The 26,116-nt window shown below is 41.9% G+C and overlaps 1 protein-coding gene across 1 annotated transcript in view; it reads right to left on the reverse strand.

The window, feature by feature from the left end:
• The window catches only part of ABCC4 (ATP binding cassette subfamily C member 4 (PEL blood group)), a 158,576-nt gene that overhangs the window by 25,584 nt on the left and 106,876 nt on the right, over window positions 1-26,116 (reverse strand). The window contains exons 23-29 of the mRNA XM_081857981.1: window positions 24,554-24,664; window positions 23,847-23,947; window positions 22,739-22,930; window positions 17,377-17,532; window positions 5,255-5,344; window positions 4,736-4,908; window positions 1,294-1,399 (exon numbers count right to left, since the gene is read on the reverse strand). Coding sequence (XP_081714107.1) covers window positions 1,294-1,399; window positions 4,736-4,908; window positions 5,255-5,344; window positions 17,377-17,532; window positions 22,739-22,930; window positions 23,847-23,947; window positions 24,554-24,664 — 929 coding nt within the window. The remainder of the gene's footprint in view (window positions 1-1,293; window positions 1,400-4,735; window positions 4,909-5,254; window positions 5,345-17,376; window positions 17,533-22,738; window positions 22,931-23,846; window positions 23,948-24,553; window positions 24,665-26,116) is intronic.

Consider the following 26,116-nt stretch of genomic DNA (forward strand, 5'->3'; position numbering starts at 1 on the left):
CCAATGAAGGTAATCTAGATAGCTTGAATTTGAGCAGTGGGGCCACTCATGGTTGACCCACACTCTGTTCAAACTATCTTATTCTGCAGGGTCAAACTCAGAGGGGTGGTGGAGACAGAGAGTTTTGCAGCAGAAGGTCAACCCTTCATGGTGCTATTTGGATAGAATCATAGAATCATAGAATCATAGAGTTGGAAGAGACCACAAGGGCCATCGAGTCCAACCCCCTGCCAAGCAGGAAACACCATCAGAGCACTCCTGACATATGGTTGTCAAGCCTCTGCTTAAAGACCTCCAAAGAAGGAGACTCCACCACACTCCTTGGCAGCTGTCGAACAGCTCTTACTGTCAGGAAGTTCTTCCTAATGTTTAGGTGGAATCTTTTTTCTTGTAGTTTGGAACCATTGCTCCGTGTCCGCTTCTCTGGAGCAGCAGAAAACAACCTTTCTCCCTCTTCTATGACGTCTGATATTACAAACCCACTTTTACAACTGTTTAAATTGATTGCGCTTTCCGTCTCTGGGCTAGCCAAGAGATGGAAAGAAGAAAGAGTCCCTACCAGAGAGGAACGGCAAACTAAACTGATGGATTACACCGAAATGGCAAAGCTGACCGGAAAGCTCAGGAACCAAGAGGACAAAAACTTCAAGAAAGAATTGGAAAAATTTATAATTCATTTAGGAGACCACTGTAAGCAGATGAAAACATTATCAGGATTATTATAACACTTGTAGTCTAGCAAATACGATGGATAATATGGATAGATATAAAATATAGATTACGATACAATATGCAGTTGAAAACGTTGACATTAGGACCCACTGAGGGGATTGGGGGGGGGGAGTCATGAGATTCAGAGAAATCTCTGTATATGGAAATGTATTTGGTTTCGTTATAATTTTCTATTGGGGAGGGAGATTACCCCCCCCAATTGATTGCGGTTTTAGGGATTAGGGGAGGGGACAGTAAAAAAATCAATACTTAAATGAATATATACACATAGGATTAAAACAAAAAAGGCACTCGCTCAGCCTTGAAGCATATAGTGCAAGACCGAAAACTGCATTCTACTTTCAATGGCATGCCTGCCTGCCATTTATATTGTAGCCCCAGAAGAAAGCGGACTAACCCTATCCTCTGACAGTCAGGTGTTAATTTTACATTTGTACGCAGCAATTGTTTCTGAAAAATGGTATTCGGCAAGACCGCATCCTTCCTTTTCCCAAGGTAAAGTGTGCCAAAGCACAGACAGTCCCTTCTCCTTATGCCTTAGGTTTTTAACATGCTGCTCACCATAATCCTGTCACTGTCGATGATTGTGTTCAGCCTGTGGGCAATGGTCAACACGGTGCATTGGGCAAACTTTTCACGGATTGTCTTCTGAATCAGCTCGTCCGTCCTGAAATAAAAAAGCACGTGCAGGTGTGAAAAGAGAGGCTGCAGCAAAGAACTCAAAAGTTCTCCTCTCTGAATTCACTGCCACAGAATTAAGCCAAGAATTTTTGTACTGTAGTAGGAGGAAATATCATGTAACAGTACAATGGCACCACGGACGAAAGCTTTATAACCTTTGGCCCTACACAGACAGGCTTCTCAGTTTGTGGTAGAGCAGGAAAATTAGGTTTGTGTGTCAGTTCAATAGCATCTGTAGGCTGGGCATCATGTTTGCATGCACAGAGTTGTCCTTCCAAAAGTAAACCTTATTTATTTATATTTATATTTTTCTCTTCTTTCTGTTTTCCCCATTATTTTATTTTGACAAAGTAATAATCATAAATAAATAAGAATAAAAATGTGCACCCCACCACTGAGACCATTCCATTCTAACTACCCAACCTCCCAAAATTTCAACACCTCTTGCAAAGGTATGAACCCTTTCTGTTTTAACAGTACAAATTCTACAAAGTTCTAAGTGTTGCGTATGAATACCTAAATTGTAGTCAAGGATTAGGGACGCGGGTGGCGCTGTGGGTAAAACCTCAGCGCCTAGGACTTGCCGATTGGCAGGTCGGCGGTTCGAATCCCCGCGGCGGGGTGCGCTCCCGCTGCTCGGTCCCAGCGCCTGCCAACCTAGCAGTTTGAAGGCACCCCCGGGTGCAAGTAGATAAATAGGGACTGCTTACCAGCGGGAAGGTAAACGGCGTTCCGTGTGCTGCGCTGGCTCGCCAGATGCAGCTTGTCACGCTGGCCACGTGACCCGGAAGTGTCTGCGGACAGCGCTGGCTCCCGGCCTATAGAGTGAGATGGGCGCACAACCCTAGAGTCTGTCAAGACTGGCCCTTACGGGCAGGGGTACCTTTACCTTTACCTTTTAGTCAAGGATTAGACGCAAACCAGGCTGTGAAATAATAGATAAGCTTGCCAACTGAAGTCCATATCCCAGGGAAAATAACCAAGGGCTTATCCGAACTTACCTTTCCCAAGCGCTCGGCTTTTCATTCTGGAGCTTTCCCTGCGAAAACCTGCTCTTTGGCGCTGCGTCAGGGCAAGCAGCAATCCCCAATTGCCGTCTGTTGCACTTCAGCTTTAAAGAGCAAGTTTTCACGAGGAAAGAACCACGGAGGGGGGAAAAGAGCAGTCAGATACAGAGCTTTCAAGTGTGGACCTAGAAAGCCCAGGGCAAAAGCGTGGCTAACTCCCAACAATATCTGTGTGTCATCTTGTAAGCAGAGTTAACTACTTTAACCATGGTTAAGGGGTCTCAAACATACAGTGGTACCTCGGGTTACATATGCTTCAGGTTACATACGCTTCAGGTTACAGACTCCGCTAACCCAGAAATAGTGCTTCAGGTTAAGAACTTTGCTTCAGGATAAGAACAGAAATCGTGCTCCGGCGGCGCGGCAGAAGGAGGCCCCATTAGCTAAAGTGGTGCTTCAGGTTAAGAACAGTTTCAGGTTAAGTACGGACCTCTGGAATGAATTAAGTACTAAACCTGAGGTATAACTGTATTATAATGTGTGCTCTCCGTGGCTAGTGTACAACTGCAACTGGAATTGACTTCTGGTTGTGCACTAGGACTTCACCTTCCTTTCGTTACTTGAAGTCTCCCCCACACACATGGGGGTTGGCCTTGAGCAGACTATTCAGGGCATGGAGGAAGCCTGTAGCAGGGAGGAGAGGAAGGAGAAATCCACTCACGCTACTCAAATCGCACCTTCATAAAAGATGCCATTGTGGTTGCTAAGGAGGACCAAATAGAAAGATGCTGAGGTGAAGCAAACAAAACAAGAAATTCAAGTTGCCACTACAGCATCTTTTACGATTCGTGCTACCATGCCCTGTACTCCACACAGGGAAACAGTTCTGTTGCTGTAACATATATTACGGCACTTCGGTTAGGCAAAATTACTTGAATGCATAATATGTTCATTTCGAAACAACAAACTCCCAGGTTGTTAAACTGGAGAAGACATTATACTTCCATTAGCCTGATAAAAGCTACAGCTACCAACCCTTCTTGCTTTAAGCAAAGCATTAGCCAATGAAAGGGACGCCATTTTCCTGCGACAGTTTAAAAAGAAAAACCACACAAACAGTAAAGTCCTTTGTCAGAACGTTCACAAGGAACACAGATGCTCTTGCAAGGATGTTATTAAAATGAATCATGACTCCATGGTATGAAAAATCCACACACAGTGGCCTAGGCTACATCACATTATTATTATTATTATTATTATTATTATTATTATTATTATTATTATTACTGTTGCAGTTTGATAAATGCAGTGTTCCAGGGAGTGATCTCAGTGTGCCTACTTTCTGGTTCAAGGATTTGGACTTCGAATCCACTGGTCTAGTTTTTTGACTATCCTATGAATTACCACCAGAGAATGTAGGAAACCTCAAACTCACTCACTGGCTACATTCAGATGTACAGTCAAACCTGGGTTCCCGGACGCCTCCGTTATCATACGTTTCGGCTCCCGAACGCCAAAAAACAGGAAGTAAATGCTCTGGTTTTCAAACATTTTTCGGAACCTGAACGTCCAACGCAGCTTCTGCTTGAGTGCAAGAAGCTCTTGCAACAAATCGGAAGCCGCGCCTCAGTTGCCGAACGTTTTGGAAGCCGAACGGGCTTCCAGAACGGATTGCGTTCGACAACCAAGGTTTGACTGTACTGCCAAACCATCATTCAGATGTATGTGAATGAGCCTCAGGCTTGAGTGCTTGCCCATTCCTCTGGCACAGCCTCAAGAGTGTTTCCATTTCCATTTTGCTGCGATTTGTCAATATGGGCAAGCTGAGGTTCATCTTCACTATAGTTTGGAACACATCAGCTTCAGATCATAGTTCATGGTTTATAATCCTTAGACCATAGGGAAGACTAATCACAGTTCCGGTTTCACAGATAACGAACCAAACAGAACTGAAACTTTGTATTTCCTCCTGACCGTGCTGAAATAGGGGAGGGTGGAGCTTATGTATTCAAGGCGAAACCATGGTTTAGTGTTACATTAATCTCCAGCCATCCACTTAATTTCATTCCAGAATAGCCTTCTGTAACTACCGTATTTTTCGCTCTATAAGACGCACCCGACCATAACACGCACGTAGTTTTTAGAGGAGGAAAATCCGTAGGCATTCCACCCGTAGGCATTCCCTCCATAACACACACAGACATTTCCCCTTACTTTCTAGGAGGAAAAAAGTGAGTGTTATGGTGAAAAAAATACGGTAAGTTGATGGAAGATATGTAACAACACTGCAGGTGGATTATCAGAATTGTGCTTACCTTGGGTCCACATTTGCTGTTGCTTCATCAATAATCAATATTTTATTCTTCTTCAGAATAGCCCTGGCAAGGCACACCAGTTGCCTCTGGCCAACACTAAAATTAGATCCAGATTCTGCCAGTTGTGTTTCCAGTTTGTCAGGTAGTTCTTCTATAGCCTCCTTGAGCTGGACCTGCAAATATATCAGTATGCAGTAAGTAGATTGTTCCTAAAATAACGTAATATCAATTTTGTGCTTCATATTTCACTTCAAATTAGACTCATAATTTCTTGTCTTTTCTATCTATAAAAGAAAATGATAGTCACAAGTGACTAGGAAGGGCATGCCACCTGTTCACCTAACGTAATACGTACAAGCACCAGAAACAATATAGGTATCATTCAGCTAAGTTTTACTCAGAATACACCTACTGCAATTACTGACTAAGTTAGGTCTAAGCAAAACTTAGCTGCCCAGGAAGCCTTCGATTCTGAATTCATGTTGCAGGTAAAAAGCATTTTATTTTTGAAAACATTACCTCTTCCAAAGAATTCCACAGCTCTTCATCGCTATATTCGTCAAAAGGATCCAAGTTTTTTCTCATGGTCCCAGTGAACAAAACTGGCTCCTACAACACAGTGGGTTATCATTCAAGATGTTTCCACTTTATCAGCCTTGATCATCACGATACAAACATTGTACACACTTAGCTTTGATAAAGATGTCTCCCAGATGCATGAGAAAACCATTTAGGGCAGAACTACATGTTCAGCCAACGCTTCTTCTTCTGGGCAACAGAGGTCTGCAAGTGGGGCTTCAACCCTTCCCTGACCATCACGTTTTCTCTAGAAATCTCCCTCCCTGTGACCCAAGGTCTGCTTAGCTTTAGCAAGGTGTCGCTGTTGTGTGTCTTCAGACTACACCCTGTACATATGGCATCCCATAGGAGGAAAAGCTGTGAGCATGGAAGAGCTAAATCGCTCTCAAAGTTGTGTTCTGCCTAGAAACAGCAGCCACTGGGACTTTTTTTTTTAAAAAAAAAAATAAAATTCATTCTGCCCTGAGTGAAATGCAGGTTTAGGATATGCGAGTTACATAGGTACAATTTTAAGAAAATATCCAGATATGCAGCTGCACATTTGCACATGCTGATGCCTTTTACTGTTTTATTATGGAGGCACTCAAGAAAAATTGCTTACATGATGATGTTTAAAGGGAAGAATAAAGATACAGTCTTTTACTGTATTTGAACCTCTTTACACGTATACTGGGGACGCGGGTGGGGCTGTGGGTTAAACCACAGAGCCTAGGACTTGCCGATCAGAAGGTTGGTGGTTCGAATCCCCACGACGGGGTGAGCTCCCATTGCTCGGTCCCTGCTCCTGCCAACCTAGCAGTTTGAAAGCATGAAGTGCAAGTAGATAAATAGGTACCGCTCCGGCGGGAAGGTAAACGGCATTTCCATGCACTGCTCTGGTTTGCCAGAAGCGGCTTAGTCATGCTGGCCACGTGACCCGGAAGCTGTACGCCGGCTCCCTCAGCCAGTAAAGCGAGATGAGCGCCGCAATCCGGAGTCGGCCATGACTGGACCTAACGGTCAGGGGTCCCTTTACCTTTACCTTTACACGTATACTGTATATATGTTCTTTAAGAAATCACCCATCAGAAATACATAATCAGATCTTGTTAGGAGGGTGAAAAGAAAACAGGCAAAAAAAATTAGCTACATGGTAAACGATTCCAAGGGAAATGAAGTTTCAGCAAGATTCTTTCCCTACCATTCTTCAAATATTGGGGGGGGGGGGGAGAGAAACTAAAAGGCAAACTGGTATTGCTATGGAATTTTTCACACACACACACAAACACACACACACTGAAATACTTATTGACAAAATTGAAATTTAAAAGCAACAAATAACGTTTGGTAAGTAGCTACTTGTTGCCCCAATTATACACGTGTGTTTGCTACCCTAATGCTGCAACTGGATTAACCTTGATCCTTCCTTGTGAAGGGGGGAAAAAAACCTTGCCTGCTCATGCTAGCGAACTCATCATTAAGGACGAAGATAATTGCTCGTCTGGTTTCACTGCATGGTGAAACCAGGATAAAATGTGGAATGACTGGAGCCTGAGGCAGGATTGGGCAAATAAGGAAATCATTGGCCCCGCTCCAGATAAATAATTTTAGCCAAGACTACGTCCTGCTTAAAACTGCGTGCTTCTAAGATACACTTAACTTGGTTCCAATTTACTTACAGCACAATCCTGTCATGTTTACATGGAAAAGTCCCACTGTGTAGAATGAGGCCTCCTCTCATGCTTAGGCTTACAGCCTTGGTCATAACTAATTTGGCAGGATGGTGAGGATGATTTAATAAATTTATTTATCTGGTTCTTCAAATTAGAATTTTATAATCACATATCCAACATAAAAACAAGATTCCAAATAATCTCCTGGGCTCCCCACCTCCCCTTTGTGGGTCCTGTTATTAATCATTTCATCCTGCATCTTTTATAATAATCCAAATATTTTACATCTCCATTCTATCCAAAATTCACCATTAAACTACAAGTGTTATCTAATTTGGCAGGATGAGAGAACTCGCTGTCCATCTCGAGAAAGCAACGATGGCCCAGTGACACATTTGGTTTTATATGCTTAATTGTTATTTTTTAAATCCTGCACGGAGCCTGGGGGAGGTGGGGTCAGGATCTGGACCATGGTGGTAGGATGCATTTTTATCCTTTGTCCTCAAACACGACAAACCACACACACACACACACACACACAACCTCCCCACAGTTCTATGCATTGGGTGGCAGCTTCCCTCAAGGTCTGTCTCTCCCCATATGAACCACACCAGACCCTGTGATCACCATCTGAGGCCCTTCTTCATGGGCCTCCTCCACAAGACATCCAGAGGGTGGCAACATGAGAAAGGGCCTTTTCTGCAGTGGCTCCGTGTTTGTGGAATGCTCTCCCCAGGCACCTTCATTATACACCTTTAGACGCCAGGCAAAAACGTTCCTCTTTAACCAGGCCTTTGGTTGATCATATTGACATCCAATACCATTTTAAAATGTGTCGGGGAGGGAGTGGAATTATTGGGTTGTTTATTGTTTTCATTATGTATTTTGTGTGGTTTTTTTCATTGTGATTTTATGTTGTAACCGCCCTGAGACCTGTGGGTAAAGGGGGCATGCACACCAGTACAGATTGCAAGAATGTATAAAACTGGGTCAAGTGCATGTTGGAAATGCAAAGAAAAAGAAGGGACTTTTTACCATATGTGGTGGGAATGTAGAGAAATTATTTTTGGGGGGGAAATGATGTATAATGAGTTGAAGAAAATGTTTAAATTAACATTTGTAAAAAAAACCCAGAAGCATTTCTGCTAGGGATTGTTGGAAAAGACCTGCCAAAGAAAATAAATAACTTATTTATGTATGCAACAACGGCGGCAAGAGTCTTAATAGCACAAGGATGGAAGAATGAGGAAATCCCGACAAAAGAACAGTGGCAAGGGAAATTGATGGATTATGCGGAACTGCGAGACAAGGACAACTGTGGCTTTAAAGAAGAATGGGAACTTTTTACAAATTACTTTTAAAAAAACCAAAATGAACTGGACTCCTTGGCAGGTTTTGAATAAACATACACAAAGTTATTATTATTTTTTTATTGATAAAATTTATTATCACCTTGCCAACAAAGGTCCGTATAGTTAAAGCTATGGTTTTCCCAGTAGTGATGTATGGAAGTGAGAGCTGGACCATAAAGAAGGCTGATCGCCGAAGAATTGATGCTTTTGAATTCTGGTGCAGGAGTAGACTCTTGAGAGTCCCATGGACTGCAAGAAGATCAAACCTATCCGTTCTGAAGGAAATGAGCCCTGAGTGCTCACTGGAAGGACAGATCAGGAAGCTGAGGCTCCAATACTTTGGCCACCTCATGAGAAGAGAAGACTCCCTGGAAAAGACCCTGATGTTGGGAAAGATGGAGGGCACAAGGAGAAGGGGACGACAGAGGACGAGATGGTTGGACAGTGTTCTTGAAGCTACCAGCATGAGTTTGACCAAACGGCGGGAGGCAGTGGAAGACAGGAGTGCCTGGCGTGCTCTGGTCCGTGGGGTCACGAAGAGTCGGACACGACTAAACAACAACACAATTTTATAAAATGCAGAAATAACATATGTGGAAAAATCAGAGAGAGGAACTGAGGGAAGTTTTGGGGGGAAGGAAGGAGGGTTTTTCTTGGGGAAGTGGAATGAAGATGATATATTTTCGATAATTTGTTATGTTGAAATTCTTAATAAAAAATATTTTTTTAAAAAAGGGAGGCACGCGAATTTAAATAGTAATAATATTAATAATTCCCTCTCAAAGCAAAATGCCAAGGTCATGCGCCAACCACAGAGAAAGCACACTATGACATGCCAATGGGAGCTTACCTCCCAGTGCAAATAGCAGCTTGTGGGGGTGGGGTGGGGGTGAGAATTGTCAGGATCACAGCACACTGACAGAGGGTTGAAAACCCCTCACTGTACAGTGGTGCCCTGCAAGACGAATGCCTCGCAAGACGAAAAACTCGCTAGACGAAAGGGTTTTCCGTTTTTCGAGGTGCTTTGCAAGACGAATTTCCCTATGGGCTTGCTTCGCAAGACGAAAACGTCTTGCGGGTTTGCTTCCTTTTTCGTAAAACCGTTAATACCCGGGGAATCCGCGCTCCGCAAGACAAAAAAATCGCAAGACGAAGCGACTTGCGGAACGAATTATTTTCGTCTTACGAGGCACCACTGTAGTCCTATTTCTCCCTGCACCAAATCCCACCAACACCCACCCACCCCAGCTACTTAAGGCAGGAAAATTAGACCAAGCAATGCATTTCATATAATGTGATTTGGCCCACCCGTGGGTGCATCTGGTGAGGCAACTCATTCAAAGGCACCCACTGCAGCCTTAGCATACTGATTCAATACAGCCTAGAAGCATTCGTTCGTCCATAGGTATTTGATAGTCTTTCTCCTTAAAATGATCTGCACAGGAAGTTTAATAATCTAGAGAAAAGAATAACAGAATCATAGAACTGTAAAGGGTAAAGGTAAAGGGACCCCTGACCACTAGGTCCAGTTGCGGACGACTCTGGGGTTGCGGCGCTCATCTTGCTTTATTGGCCAAGGGAGCCGGCGTACAGCTTCTGGGTCATGTGGCCAGCATGACTAAGCCGCTTCTGGCAAACCAGAGCAGCGCACAGAAATGCCGTTTACCTTCCTGCCAGAGTGGTACCTATTTATCTACTTGCACTGGTGTGCTTTCGAACTGCTAGGTTGGCAGGATCAGGGACCGAGCAACGGGAGCTCATCCCATCGCAGGGATTCGAACCGCTGACCTTCTGATCGGCAAGCCCTAGGCTCTGTGGTTTAACCCACAGTGCTGTAGAGCTTGTCTAGCCCCCTGCTATGCTGCTGATGATTAAATGCCAACAAGATTCAGGTAGCTATTTTGATTTTAATGTAGGGTCACCATATTTCAAAAAGGAAAGACCAGGACATCACAAGGTGTGTTTTTTTATATAAAAAAAACCACGCCAGGACAAAGGGCCACTTTCAGACACACACCCCGCCTCCGTACATCAATTTCACCTTTGAAATCCCACATATATGATGGCCCTGTTTTCCTGTTTTAATGGCCCGGTATACTAAGCTAAGTTACATGGAACATCCAAAGCTTTTTGCATACAATATTTCTAAACTACTTCTGCCACATTATAAATGCACTTAAAATAAACACAGACAGAATAAATGTACAGTATAATGTAGATCTGTGTTTTCTTTTCAAACACAAAACTATGAAATAGGTTTTTCAGTAGTGTCATTTTTATTACGGAACCTGTTGATGAAAAGCGTCCAGCAAAACCATTAAAAAGACTGAAATATTACAGTCTTCTTACAAAAAGCCCCTATTTTATTAAAACAATACTTATTATATTATGCTATTGGGTGCAAGTTGAAATTATTGTTCAGATGATTTTCCATTTCAATCTATTTTTATAGGTTGGCAAAATGGGAAATCTGAATTCATAAAATCTTCACAACTGTTATAAAATTATAACAGCACACATGTACTGCAACAGTAGATAAGGATAATTTTAATTACTATTTCTGACACAGATTGTTATATTAAAATTGCCTGTTTCATGAGAGGAAGTTAATAAGCCAAACCTGTAAATAACTGTAAATTACAGTCAGGGAAAGAAATAATATTGCATCAAAAGACTGGTGGCGAGTAATACAAGTTTCATAAAATCATATCCAAAGAACCAATTAGAAGTTTAAACAGCATTATTTTTTTTCTGGCAGATGGTTATCTCAGAAACAACCTGTAAACAGAATTTGGTTAAAATCAACAGGTCTGAGATTCATTTCGGTAGTTAAAACAACCATAGTTTGGTGATTAGCAGCATCCCTGTTAAGCTCTCCCATTTTCTGCTTATGAGCTGGTTCTTTCCTCCAATTCCTGGTTTTCACCAACCACAGTTTGCTGTGATACCCAAACTGGCAAGCTGCAATCAGTGCCTTGCCTCCGAGCCCTGACTTGAAACCACAGTTTGAAGTGGAATCGCAAACCATTATCTTCAGGCAAGGCATTTATCACAGCTCACCAATTTGGTGATGTACCGAACCAGAATTTGGAGTTTATGCTGCAACTGAGCCACCCGCACTCAAGAACTTTCAAGCTTTCAAACTTATATTCCAAGGAAACGTAGCAAGTTATTGATAAGACGGTAAGTAAATGATGCATCCCCTGAAATGATGCTTCCCTGAAAGAAAACCTATCCATCTTTGCAGCCATGGGAGAGTTTTGTGGGGTAGCGCTGATGCCTTCCCCCTACTGTCGCACTTTTCTGGTTGCCACCTGCTTAATTTCAGAAGCGGTCTCGTATGGCGATGGCTGAAAATGGGCATGCAGAAATGGAAGCACATAGCCAAACCCCAAAAGATCAAAGCCAGCATTTGAATTGTGCCTGGAAACAAACTGGGAGCCAGTGCAGGTATCTGGTGCTAACATTTAAAGTCCTAAACGGCCTCGGCCCAGTATATCTGAAGGAGCATCTCCACCCCATTGTTCAGCCCGGACACTGAGGTCCAGCTCCGAGGGCCTTCTGGCGGTTCCTTCACTGCAAGAAGTGAGGTTACAGGGAACCAGGCAGAGGGCCTTCTCAGTAGTGGCGCCCACCCTATGGAATGTCATCCCATCAGATGTCAAGGAAATAAACTACCTGACTTTTAGAAGACATCTGAAATCAACCATGTTTAGGGAAGTTTTTAATGTTTTATGTTTTATCATGTTTTAGTATTCTGTTGGGAGTTGCCCATATGGGCAGGGTATAAATAAATTATTATTATTATTATTATTATTAGCATTATAATCATTATTCGCATTATTATTAGCATTCAGAAGATGCGTCGCAAGCACCAGTTAAAACCTGACTTTAGCATTTCAAAGCAATAATGTTTAGGAACAATATTCAAAGGCAGCCCCATGTACATTAAACCATAATAACCTAACATGTATTTGAACAGAGGTGAGGGCTATTTCTATGTAAGAGGGACCTCAGCTGGGATGCCAGCCTAAGCTGGTAAAAGGCACTGCATACCACAAAAGTCATTTAGGAACCCAGAGAAAGAACTGAATTCAACAAGGCAACTGAACATCACCCTCATTAAGCCATTACTGACTCTGGACACCAGCTCCGCACCACCCAGATTAAGAGACATGGGTGCTGTGCATCCTTGGCAAACTGATGGCAGTCCAAATTTTCAGTGGAGACTTTAAAAAATCCTCCTCCTCAAGAAGTCCAGAAGGTGGCAACACAAGAGACGGGCCTTCTGGGCAGTGGCTCCCTGTCTGTGGAATGCTCTCCCTAGGGAAGTTTGCCTGGCGCCTTCACTATGCACCTTCCTTTTTAACCAGGCCTTTGGTTGATCTGATTGACATTCTATGCCCTTTTAAAATGTGGCTCTTTTGGGGGGGGGTGTTATTGGGTTGTTGATTTTATTTTGATTATATATATTGTGGTTTTTATGTCAATCTTTTCTGTGAACCACCCTGAGACCTCTGGGTATAGGGCGGTATATAAATTCTAATAATAATAATATACAGACACCACCCCCCTGTGCTGATATGATGTTTCGCCATTGCTCAGCCATAGTTCAGGGCCCAGCTGATGGCAGCCACAGCTAAGGCATTCTTCACGGTGCCACTCATACCATGGAATGCCTTGCCAAGCCAAGTGTTATCTGGTAGAGTTTTAGGCAGCTGGGCAAATATGTGCTTGCTCGAAAAGGGCTGATTATTTTTATGTCTGCTCTTTGGCTGTGTTGAAATCATTACTGTGTGTTTTTGTGGGTTTTATTATTCAGCTTAACCAAAGAATTCGTTTACATATGAAATATTGTTTTAATACTTGCCTTGACTTGCTAGCTCCCATGAGTTCTTAAAAAAATAAAACGGGCAAGATGTAAGCTTTAAATATAAATAAAAACGCAAATAAAAATTAGGAGTGCCTGCTGACTGCTTCCCCGGCCTTTCTGCAACATCTCCCTCCCTGCTTTCCCAGCAATACTTAGGGTTTTGTGAACCGGCCCCAACCACTGGTTTCACACCAAAGGACAGTTTGCACCAGCAACTCTACAGCAAAGAGACAAGGAGAATTTGATCAAGAGAGAGTATGGACAGCATGTTTGAGGATGAAGAATCACTTTGTACAGTTGCTTCCAACACACCTGATATTGTCTTAATTAATAAAAGATTGCACAATTTAGCCTCGTCTGCAGTTTTCAAATCCAAATATGCAAAGGTTACTTCCTTTTATAAACTCCTAAGAATTTGGGGGTAGGGAGAGAGAGAGAGAGAGAGAGAGAGAGAGAGAGAGAGAGTCTCTTTTCACCTGCAAAGTAATTGTACCCACCAATCTTTAAACACTTGAATCTCCCCAGGGATTTTAGACTAAACCTTTACTTACAACTGGAAAGATAGAAGTCAAAACACTTCTTATTTTGTCAAACTAATTGTACACTGATAACAAGAAGCCCGTGTGTCAACAATGTATATAACAGCAAGTATCTCAAAGGATAGAAAGCAGACTTAGCTTCAGAGAATATCTCAGGGCTCTTAAATGTATCCCCCCCGCACAGTATTTTACAATGCAACTCCCACCTGAAATAGCCTGGAAAAGGTCTTTCAAAACCTTGCAGCCTTTGAATGAACTGATCATCGTCCATTTTCAGGAGAAAAGAACATTGTGCAAGCACAAAGGCAGAAGAATTTAAGTCCATGTAAAGTCCTTTTTAGATACAAAAAGGTCACCAACTTCACTCAGAAGCACTACTGTGCATTAATGAAGCCTTCAGTGTTCAGAAACAAAAAGGGAGGCTGCATTAGGCTGCAATCCAATTGTATGTATTTGCTAGTAATAGCATACCTGCCTCTTTCTGTGCTTTCCATTCTCTGAACAGAGAGGGAAAGGAGGATAAGCCAAAGGGGGCTTTTAGAGGGCCATTCTGCTCACTAAAAAATTTACCGTAGTGCATTAAAAAACAAGAAAAACTCGCAGCGAAAAAACCTCTTTATATAAAAGGTAATTACTGCGCATGGCTCCTAGCACTGAGTTTGTGACACTGTCATGAATTAAAAACACACACACACGAGCAACAAAATGTTGAGGCAGGAAAGGAGCAACCCAGCTTTCCATTTTACTAGGGAGACTGTAGCCATGAATCCACCCCAAATTAGGTCATTTTCTTTGGGCTTGTTGTGGTCATGCTTCGTAAACAGAAACATGCCTCCTGCCAAATCATCATAAATGTCATGAGCCTTACTTGTGAGAAAACAAGTTCTGACCCCAGAATCCTGCTCTTCCCAGCCCTTCTTTTACCTATAGCTCTTAGCACACAGGTAGTGTGTTATGAGAGAGGGTCTTCCTCTCCCCTACCCCACCGGTCACTACTTTGCTTCCCAATTTCTTCACCTCTCCCAAGTCCCTCTCCCTTGTCCGGAAACGGATTTCTAAAAGGAAGTCACGCTTTGAGGATGGAGTCCCCGCCTTCACCCATCCCAGATGTTTGATGTTTGGAGTTTTATTTGGTCATTCCGTGTTGAAGGAAAATGACCATTCTTCCTTCATGCTATATCAGAAGAATCTGAACCAGAAGAATCTTTAGTTGCATCAGCCACGAGCCAAAGCAATGCAATGCAATAAAGTAAAATAAAATAAAATGTACCAAAGGTACAAGGTAAAAACTTAATACACCATAGCAAGAGCAAAGCCAAAAAGAGCTCCATTGTCATACGCTTTGGTTCTTGAGTGCCAAAAACCCGGAAGTAAATGCTTCCATTTTTGAACGTTGTTTGGAACCAAAACATGCAACGTGGCTTCCGCTGAGTGCAAGAAACTCTTGCAACCAATGGGAAGCTGTGCCTCATTTTTTGCTGAAATGGCTAAAATTACACAAACCACATGGAGATCAATTTTGCACAACAGGAGCCTTCCAGACATACTAGGCATTGATTGTCACTGTTGTTTTGATGGTGATTGTGCTTTTTCTGTCAACACCAATGATGGGATGTGTTTGGACTGAGAAAGGTTCTGTGTTTCTACCCACACCACTTCTATTCTCTTTTCCACTAACCAAGCAAATATCCTAGTAATGAGCAAATGTACACGGTATCAAAAGCCCTTTCAGGTTACAATTATCATTTTGGTATTGAACACCTGGTTCCGGAATTCTGTTTAGACAACAGGAACTTTCTGAGTTCACTGCTTAGGTCAGGATGTAAAGGTAAAGGGTAAAGGGACCCCTGACCATTAGGTCCAGTCGTGGCTGACTCTGGGGTTGCGGCACTCATCTCACTTTATTGGCCAAGGGAGCCAGCGTACAGCTTCTGCGTCATGTGGCCAGCATGACTTGACTTTGTCATGACTTTCTACTTGACTTTGACGTGCTTTCTAACTGCTAGGTTGGCAGGAGCAGGGACCGGGCAATGGGAGCTCACCTCGTCGTGGGGATTCAAACAGCCGACCTTCTGATTGGCAAGTCCTAGGCTCTGTGGTTTAACCCACAGCGCCACCCACGTCCCTAGGTCTGGATGACCTCCCATCAAAAGAGGTTGACCAGGGATAGTGGAAATGTACAGGACTAGTTCAAATATTTGTTGGAAATGCAAACAGAAAGAAGGTACCTTTTACCATATGTGGTGGAACTGTAAAGTGATAAATGAATTTTGGGGAATGATATAATGAGTTGAAAAAAAGGTTTAAAATAACCTTTGTTAAAAAAACCAGAAGCCTTTTTGCTAGGAATTGTAGCTGCAGAGATTCCAAAAGAACCGAAAAGGCTATTTATGCATGCTACAACAGCTGCAAGGATGTTGCTCGCCCAGAGTTGGAAACACCATAAGATACCTACGAGGGTGGACTGGCAGATGAAACTATTGGACTATGGAGAGATGGCAAGACTAACTGGGAAAATCAGAAATCAGGAAGATCAAAACTTCAGCAGAGAACGGGACAAATATATATTGTATTTGAAAGACTACTGTAAACACTTGAACTCTTTGGCAGGTTTTAAATAACTCTTGGAATGAGACATAGACTTTGGATATAATGGAGGACTGCAAATTGGATGTACCTATAATATGCAGTTGGAAAAGTTTTTTAATGAACCCACGGAGGGGAGAAGGGAAGTCCTAGATTCAAAAGAATCATGTGTAAAACTTTAATATTTGCAAGAATATTTTTCTGTGAATTTGCAAAACCAAAAAAAGAAAGAAAGAAAAGTTGATCAGGAAGGGGGGTACAAAATGGAAGTCACTCAAACCTCACACATCAAATGCCACACAGAACGCAGAAAACTAGGCAAAAGCGCTTTTCACATCATGGAAATGTTATGACCCCATTCTGGAGTTACGACCCTTCACTTTTTTGGGGGGGCAACTAAAGAAAAAGTGGCTGTCGTATTTGAAAAGAGCTGTGGAATGAAGAATGACATCATGGCGAGGCATGCAGAAAAATTGGGGTGGGGGACTGCTATAAATTGTACACACATAACTGTTTCCCACATGGGTTGTGTCCACAGTGAAAACTGATATGCCAGTATATGTAAGGACAGACTTTTATTCAGTTTGTGGGTAGGAATGGCCAAGACGCATCACAGCAACTTGGCCTGCAGATTTTTAGCCTTTTATATATCTGCATGTTGCTATAATTTCTGCTCCATCATTTCTTGTGTGTCGTCCCCCCGCCTGCAGAATACAGCACCTTTGCCTACAAACTAAATTCAATCTGCAATGATAACTAATGACTGCAAGCAAAGCTGCTTGGGCATGGCAGAAACACAGATAATGAAACCGTTAAAATAGTCATAATAATTTCACTTCATTTTCGAGTCAACATTCAGAGAAAAGAGGATTAACATGTGCAAAAAAAAATAAAAAATGACTGGGGGTGTGGGGAGGAGAGAAAGAACCACAACACTACAAAAGATTCCTGGATTGCTACCAACAGGGTGCAGAATAACGATAAAGAAAATACTACAAATCCAGACTTTCTGGAGAGTGCTGGACCTCTATAATGTACTGATACACAAAGTAGACCATACCTGAGGTATGATTGAAATTTTCTTCCTCAAGTCATGAAGTCCTAGTTCTGATGTCAAATACTTATCAATCCAAATTCTTCCTTGGGGCTCAGCCAACCGGAAAAGAGCAGCTATTAAAGAGCTCTTTCCAGCTCCTGTTCTTCCCACAATTCCAACCTGAAAGGAAAAAAAAACACACACGCACAAGAGCTAAGCCATGAACAGAGCATTTTTCTAAAGTGCTGTTCACAATTATCTTGCATACTTTAGTACTTGGTGGGCAAGATTGACAAGCCAGATAACAGAAGACAAGGCAGCAAAAAGAAGATCACTATAAATAAACATTGTTTTTAAACTGTGCCAGTAATACCTGAACATACTTGAGTGGTATAAAGCTACTGTTATACAAGGCCAAAGTAATATGGATAAAACAAAAGCGTTTCCATTAATAATATCTGCCATCTACTTCATTTATTAAGATTCCCGCCCTTTCCCTTAAGGCATAACTGTCTTGTCTCAGCTGTTAAAATTGATCTTAAATTTTAATGCAATTTTTTATTTGTTTCTAAATTTATTGTTGCCTGCCCTAACCCTTCAGGGATGGGGTGGCTTATAAAACATTATTAACATTTTCTTTGGGATAAAGGAATAACATTTCCTTTCTCTAATCTAACCTCAGAGCAAGTCTCATGGGTAGGTCACTGGCTTTTCCATTATAAAAAGGGGAAATGGAGACAACAAAAATATTAACCCAAGACCTCTGAATCAGAATATGAGGTCAGTTGTTGGAAGTACAAAGTCCACGGCACCAGCTAGACCCTCTCAGAGGTCCAGAGTGGCTTCTCTCTCTCTCTCTCTCTCTCTCTCTCTCTCTCTCTCTCTCTCTCTCTCTCTCACACACACACACACACACACACAACATATAAAACCATGACACACAAACCCAAAATAATTCACCTAAAAAAGAGCAGGTAAGTGTGAGTGGTTTGTTTATAACATCAGCTGATCTGAGAGGACATGTTCACCGCAGTCTAATATTGTGCCATCAGAAAAGACACTGTATATATATTTTTATTAACTCTTTGATATGACAGAATCTATAACAACAAAAATCTTTTAGCAGGCAGAATGGGGAGATCAGCAGCACTGGAGTGATGCTGGTATCACTGTGTGGGCAGAGACTGGCAGAGCTGTTCTAGACTGGGTGAAGGGGCACCATCCATTCTCCCCCAGTGTGAGAGTTTGGTTTTTTTGATTAAGCCCACTTCTAGAGTCTAAAATTACCTTAAGGCACCAATGCCATAGACCAGCCTTGACTTGGGGCAACTAATTCTGCCTTCCTCTCTGCATTAAAAGTTCGCATGCAGGGTGGCTGCACAAGGCACTGCTCTGGGTTTATCTCCTTCCAGTTGGAAGTATTCAGAAATACATATATGCCAAAGTGTGCTACAATAAGCCGGTCATTTGTTCTCCTCCTGGAATTGAACCTTGGGAGAATTCAAACAGGCCTCGGACCCTGAACTGCTCTCGACTGCACTTTCACCCTCCGAAAGAAGGAGACACTGAATGTATTTGGCTGTGTAGTCTCAACCATGTGAGACAAAGAGCTTTTTAAAATAATTATTTTGCTGCTCTTTCAATTTTGCTGCTGGAAAGCAAAGCAGATACTTTGAAATGTGCACAAACGTATGAAAAATAGCTTGATCCCTTCAGCTTTGATTTTCACAAGGAGCAGAAAGACGGAGGTGCTATGACTTCCGAAAGAGCGTGACTTCCTTCCGAAGCAAAGATGAGGATAAGAAAGCTGAATGATAATAATTTTTAAAAGGGAAGAGCAAGGAAACAAAACTGTGCAGAGTTCGGTATTAGAACAAAAGAGTTCAAGTGTTTCCTCTGATGTCACTGATGTGCAGAAGTGCATTAGAAGCATGAAAGCGTTTTATAAACATTGGTACTTAAAATAAAAACGCAGCTGCTATGCTCATTGTCAACAATTCCTCTTTCAGGCTGGCATCCAATGAAAAAGAGCGCACTGAGCAATGTCGGGGGGAAATGCTTTGTTGTATGGGGTGAAGTGAGCTGCTAACGGCAACAGGGGATTTAGGTCTCTTACACCGGCTTTACACCAGCATCTTGTGCATTGGATCACTCCCAAAGTTAGATTAGGGAGGGAAAAGAATAGGAGATGAGCTTGACAACAAGAATCTCTCCCAGTTCCCCATCATGATAAGGCAGTCCATAGGAAAGGCTTTGGAGAAGGTACAAGTGAGAAAGGATAACAATCTATACAGTTTGCAAAGGGTGCCACTATGGCAATGATGCCCTTGATATCTGTTTCTTGGTGCCAGCAATGCCTCTGCAGGCCTGCCCGTGCCCCACTGCCTCCTTGGGCATGAGTTGGTGAGGGTGGCTAACTCTGTCTCACTTCCTCTTCTAGCACTATGTGCTCTCCAAGTCTAAGATTGATTCTACTGGAGCTGAATGTTGGAGAGAGAGGGTGTGAAAAAACACTTGCTCAAAAATCTGAATGAACCTTGAGCCTTAAAAAAAAAGAAAAAGGTTGGCAACTCCTGATAATATTACTGCTATGCCCTATTAATAATAAAAATAATAGCAAGCATAATGATAATGATCATAATAGACTGCATCTCTTCTTTATGATGGCAAAGAAACAATAACCCTCCTCTTTTAGCAATGAAAACGTAAAAGAAAACCAAGCAGACCAAGAAATGCAGGCAGCACTGAGCTACTGCCTAAGCAACATATTCTCTCTCTTATTTCTCATCCTTTATTTTGTTTGTTTCTTCCCGTGAAATGCAAATCTTCTTATCCGCTATTAGAATGGCTTATTACCCCGGCAAGTGAGCTGGGCCCAAAGGCAAGTAGGAGTATGAAAGAGATAAACAGACGCACTGCATAAAAACCTCAAGAGCTTCAACTCCCACCCAGCTTGTTCCCATGAAGTCATCTCTCTGCAAATAAAAGACAAGCTGGAAATTTTTTCGTAAGGAAAATCATTCTTTTTCAGAAATCAATTGGGAGTTAGGGGGATGAGAAAGCATTTTAGATATGCAGGAATATGTGGTCACCAGAGGTGCCCAATGGGGCATCTAATATAATCCACAATCCGGAAAAAAGGTTATCTTACCCCTAAAAATCCCCACTATGAGATGTTTATCCAGGCTGTTTTTGAATTATTTCCAATGAATGGGAATCCATAAGCTCCCTATTCAATTACTGAACTGCTCTTAAGTCTCTATTGCTCTACTTTCCTGAACTTAAAACCCACTGCTCCTTGTCTGTCCCCAGCAAAAAGAGATGCCTAAGTGATAGTCCTCTATTCTGGCATCTGCCCCCCCCCCCCAACTTATATAATAGCACAAGAGAAAACTGGTAGATCTGTCTTTGGCTTACAATACTCTTAATTTGTATCCAGTAAAAGATGAGGCTTTTTCTACTGATGCACAGGGTCTTTTCGGGATTTCCTTTACTTTCTTGGGCTCCATGATCACTGCAGACGGTGACAGCAGCCGCAAAATTAAAAGAAGCCTGCTTCTTGGGAGAAAAGCAATGACAAACCTAGACAGCATCTTAAAAAGCAGAGACATCACCTTGCCAGCAAAGGTCCGTATAGTTAAAGCTATGGTTTTCCCAGTAGTGATGTATGGAAGTGAGAGCTGGACCATAAAGAAGGCTGATCGCCGAAGAATTGATGCTTTTGAATTATGGTGCTGGAGGAGACTCTTGAGAATCCCATGGACTGCAAGAAGATCAAACCTATCCGTTCTGAAGGAAATCAGCCCTGAGTGCTCACTGGAAAGACAGATCCTGAAGCTGAGACTCCAATACTTTGGCCACCTCATGCGAAGAGAAGACTCCCTGGAAAAGACCCTGATGTTGGGAAAGATGGAGGGCACAAGGAGAAGGGGACGACAGAGGATGAGATGGTTGGACAGTGTTCTCAAAGCTACCAACATGAGTTTGACCAAACTGCGGGAGGCAGTGGAAGACAGGAGTGCCTGGCGTGCTCTGGTCCATGGGGTCACGAAGGGTCGGACACGACTAAACAACAAGTAGTCCCATAGATGGGTGCAGACCCCAAAGTCCCCTGAAAATCAAGGGCCTTCCAGAGCAGCAGTGATGCACAAAGTTTGTTGTCAACTGGTAAAATTAGCCACTCTCATAAGGAGAGAATTAGAGTCTTGGTGAAGAAAGTATCACATTGAGTGAAACTGACTGGGAACAGTTATGGACCACAGGTATGAAATTTACGGCATGTAATGCCCTAAGAGAGAATTTAATGAAAATGATTTACAGGTGGTACATGACACCAGTCAAGCTTGCAAAAATTTTCCATTTGCCCGAAAATAAATGTTGGAAATGTAATGAGACTGAAGGTACATTCTTTCACCTTTGGTGGACATGCCCAAGGATTAAGACATTCTGGGAGATGATTTATAATGAAATAAAAAAAGTTTTTAAATATACCTTTCTGAAGAAACCAGAGGCCTTTCTCCTGGGCATGGTCGGCCAATTGGTGCCAAAGAAGGACAGAACTTTCTTTATGTATGCAAGAACAGCAGCAAGAATACTCATTGCGAAGTATTGGAAGACACAAGATTTACCCACCCGGGAAGAATGGCAGATGAAGTTGATGGACTATATGGAATTGGCGGAAATGACTGGCAGAATCCGAGACCAGGGAGAAGAGTCGGTGGAAGAAGATTGGAAAAAATTTAAAGATTATTTACAGAAATATTGTAAAATTAATGAGCTTTAGAAAAATGGTGGAATGAAGTTATATGGCTTTGGCAGAAATGTTATAAGGAACTAGTTACAGATAGATTGTTAATGTATTAAAGGGAAAAAACAAGGTTAGAATATGTTAAGATTAATTACAGGACAGAAAACAGAGGAAGATGGAAAGGAATTGCTGAAACAGTTAATTGAAGTGGAATACAAAAAGGGAGGCGAGAGGAAGTCAATGAAACAAGTGAATGAAAGATAAGCTTGAAAATACTGGAAGTGTTTTTAATTGTTCTTGTTTTGCTTTGTTAATTCAATGTTTTATGTAGTGCTTTTGTTTCTGTTTTTGTATTGTATTATATTGATTTGTTTAATTCTTTTTCTTTTTTTGTAATCTTTAAACTCTTAATATTATTATTTTTTAAAAAAGAAACTTTCACTTAGAAGGGACCCATTTCTTGGGGGGGATGAATGTATATCTAGGAAGCTTTCCCCATAAGTTCCACCCATATGGCCCACAGTGTGTAGGGAAAGAAGCTGGATCCCAACATTTGTAGGGTCACAGGTTCACAATGCCCGGATTACATGACTCTCAAGATCCATTTTACCTGGGTGACCAAAAACCAAAAAAATGTACCTTTTCTTTTGACTTCACTACAGCAGACAAATGTCTCAGTACCAACGGACCATCTATGGTGTAAGCAAAGTTCACATTTTCAAACACAACAACACCTTCGCTTGGCCAGTCCGGTGGCGGGTGCTTGTTTGTCTCCCAAGGTGCTTCCTTGTCAAGTTCTGTATATTCCAGGACTCTTTCTACTGATATCATCTGGAACAAAGCAACAAATTCAGATGCACGTCAACAACCCTGTCTGCAGTTACAGAAGCTGATTCAAGGAATTAATTTTCTAGTCACCAGGATTGGATTCTCAAATCCAATCTCGCAACCTGAATGCTTTGGTTTCCACCACCCCCTCCTTCCTCCATAATTGTACCAGTCAGTGCCATTGTTTCTACCACTAAGAAAGGGCAGAAAATGATGGTTTATATGGTTTCCAAAAGACTTTTACCACTTCTCTTGACAACTGTTTCCAAACCTGAGGTCATCCCCTAAGATGAGCATTATCTTTTCATTAACCCATTATCTTTTAACATGTATCAAATCCTCAAGCCTCAGAGAAGTGGACTGTTCTTCAGTTCCGTTTTACAGATATCTAACCAGGGCAGGTAAATTCCAAAGACCTGACACATTCTGATGTATCGGCACCTAATCTTGAACCTTAACCTATTTCTCCTTGGTCTGAATTTGTCTGTTTGTTTGTTTTATTTAATATATATCCCATCTTTCCTCCCCAAAGGGACCAAGGGCTCAGTTTTCTGATTCCCACTCTACATCATGATGGCTTATATTCTAGACAGCCATAAGTCACTCTCTTTAGCAGCCTAACCATTTTGCATTATATTACTGCAATCTATAAACTAGGAATTCAAACTATAAGCCTGCTTCATCAGTATCAGCAACTAAAGGAGTAATTTTAACATTATTTTTTCCAGCTTGCATACCTTCAAGCAATTATTATGTTACTAAACAAGCAAACAATTATTGTGTTACTATGCAAAACTCAAAAAGCACGTATTATAGTGTATATAACATTGTGCTTTGGAAAGCAGTGGCATTTAACTGCAATGCCCAAGCAACACAAAAAGTATTTTCAAAGCTTCCAATTGGAACTAATGGATATTACCAGGTTCTCGACTTCAGCACTTTGCCGAACTCCCCACTGAAATGTTCCCATGAGCGTGATTGAGTAGGACAGAGCTAAACCAACCTGCCCCGCATCTAGAGCTATACCGAGGAAAAAAGAAGGAAAGTTTCAAAACTTTTATACAAACTTTTAAATTTAATATGCACAAGTTGCAGACTTAACATACAGAATAAGAGAACAAGAAGAACATGCGTTTAAAGAAGATTAGAAAACGTTTATGGAAAATAATTGTGTACAACTGAAAACGCTAGCAGCATTCAGGTAAATTCAACAGTGTAAATAATTTTTGATGGATGTAATAATGGAAAACCGATTGGTATAGTTTTTGTAAAACATCAGGGATGTAAGATATGCAAAATGAACCACGAGGGGGGAAAGAAGCAAAGTCATTGATATTCTAAGTATGTAAAATGCTTATCTGAGATTGTAAAGCAGAAAATTTAATAAAAATCTTATTAAATAAGAAAGAAACTTAAAATCTTTCATCACATGAGACATGTTGGTAGGGTCTTCACTTGTAATACCACAAAGCCATAACACTTTTGAACACAGATGTCCCATTACAGATGTCTGACTTTCGGGCAGAGAATAATTCACTCAGCTGTTGGCTTTAGCACGATTAGAGGAAAATGATAACGCAAATGAAGTCTTGGAAGAGTAGCTGCTACTCCAGCGAATATACTCACTATGAGCAAGGAGCAAAGAAGCAAAGGCAACAACAACCACAAAGATGGCACAGATGGCGTCCAGGCGTACGGCAAACCATCGAGAGGTCGTCAAAAATAAGAACCAAGCCTCTAAAAAAGAAAGAAGAAAATAAAAAGGAGGGGGAATATTTATGTCAAAGGCCAAGTCATACTCTTAAGAACAGTTAAGCCTGAGAAACTTTAGGACCACACTGATATCAATGGGGCATCTTTTGTGTTATGAGTCTACCAGTATACAGTACAATACATGTCTCTGTTTGTTACCAGACAGAATACAGTGGTACCTCGGGTTAAGTACTTAATTCGTTCTGTTCTTAACCTGAAAGTGTTCTTAACCTGAGGTCCCACTTTAGCTAATGAGGCCTCCTGCTGCCGCCACAGCATGATTTCTGTTCTCATCCTGAAGCAAAGTTCTTAACCCGAGGTACTATTTCTGGGTTAGCGGAGTCTGTAACCTGAAGCGTATGTAACCTGAAGCGTATGTGACCCGAGGTACCACTGTATTCCAATTTGGTTGTCCAGGCAAATTATAAAATTCTAAATAGCAACTTTCCTTGAAGTAATAAAGGATGATCTGCAAGTGCGAGAATTTTGATACAAGCTGACCTGATCCATTCCTCTCAAACTAATGTGTATGCCACACATCTCCAATTTCTGCAGTGCAGTTCCTGATTTTTTAAAAAAAGTATCAAAATGCATTCTAGAGTGCATATTTTTAGATAAATACTTTTAAAAATGACATACGGTGGTACCTATGGTTAAGAACTTAATTCGTTCTGGAGATCCGTTCTTAAGCCTCCCACTGCCGCTGCGTGATTTCTGTTCTCATCCTGAAGTAAAGTTCTTAACCCAAGGTACTACTTCTGGGTTAGCGGAGTCTGTAACCTGAAGTGTTTGTAACCCAAAGCATTTGTAACCCGAGGTACAATACATATTAAAATGTATGTTTTTGTGCAGATGGTACTTGTAGACTAACACAGAAATGAGATGGGACAGACTTACGAATGAACACATTTGGAAGAGTCAGGGGCCAGAAATCCCGAAATCCCTCCCTACCTGCAACACAATGTTGCAGTATATCCCAAACCCCTAAGACAGCGGTCTGCAACCTTTAAGACAAAAAGAGCCACTTGGACTCATTTCTGAAGAAAAAAAAACTGGGAGCCGCAAAACTCATCATTATAAAAATAACTTTTTTGTCACTTTTTATTATTATTTCTTTGTTTGACCCCTCAGAATTACTCCTCCTCATAGAAATAAACGTTAAATTAACAAGTTACCTCTTTGTGTGTGTGTGTTCTTCACTCCCCTTCAAAACAGTGACCAGCGTACATGCCCCTTACAATGTAGTGGGCAGGCGGGCGGGAAGGTGACGTCGGGACAGTGCGTGACTAACGCATGCACCGCCCCCATGCGACGTCAAAGCCAGTACAGCGCCCGCCACAGTGGGGAGTGTCGGGGCGCACAATGCACCTCCTCCCCTCGCTGGTATCCGGCCCGGAGCCGCGGCAAAGGTGTAAAAGAGCCACATGCGGCTCCAGA

Source organism: Podarcis erhardii, assembly GCF_964252035.2.
Source record: "Podarcis erhardii genome assembly, chromosome: 4".
In the NCBI taxonomy this organism is placed as follows: domain Eukaryota; kingdom Metazoa; phylum Chordata; class Lepidosauria; order Squamata; family Lacertidae; genus Podarcis; species Podarcis erhardii.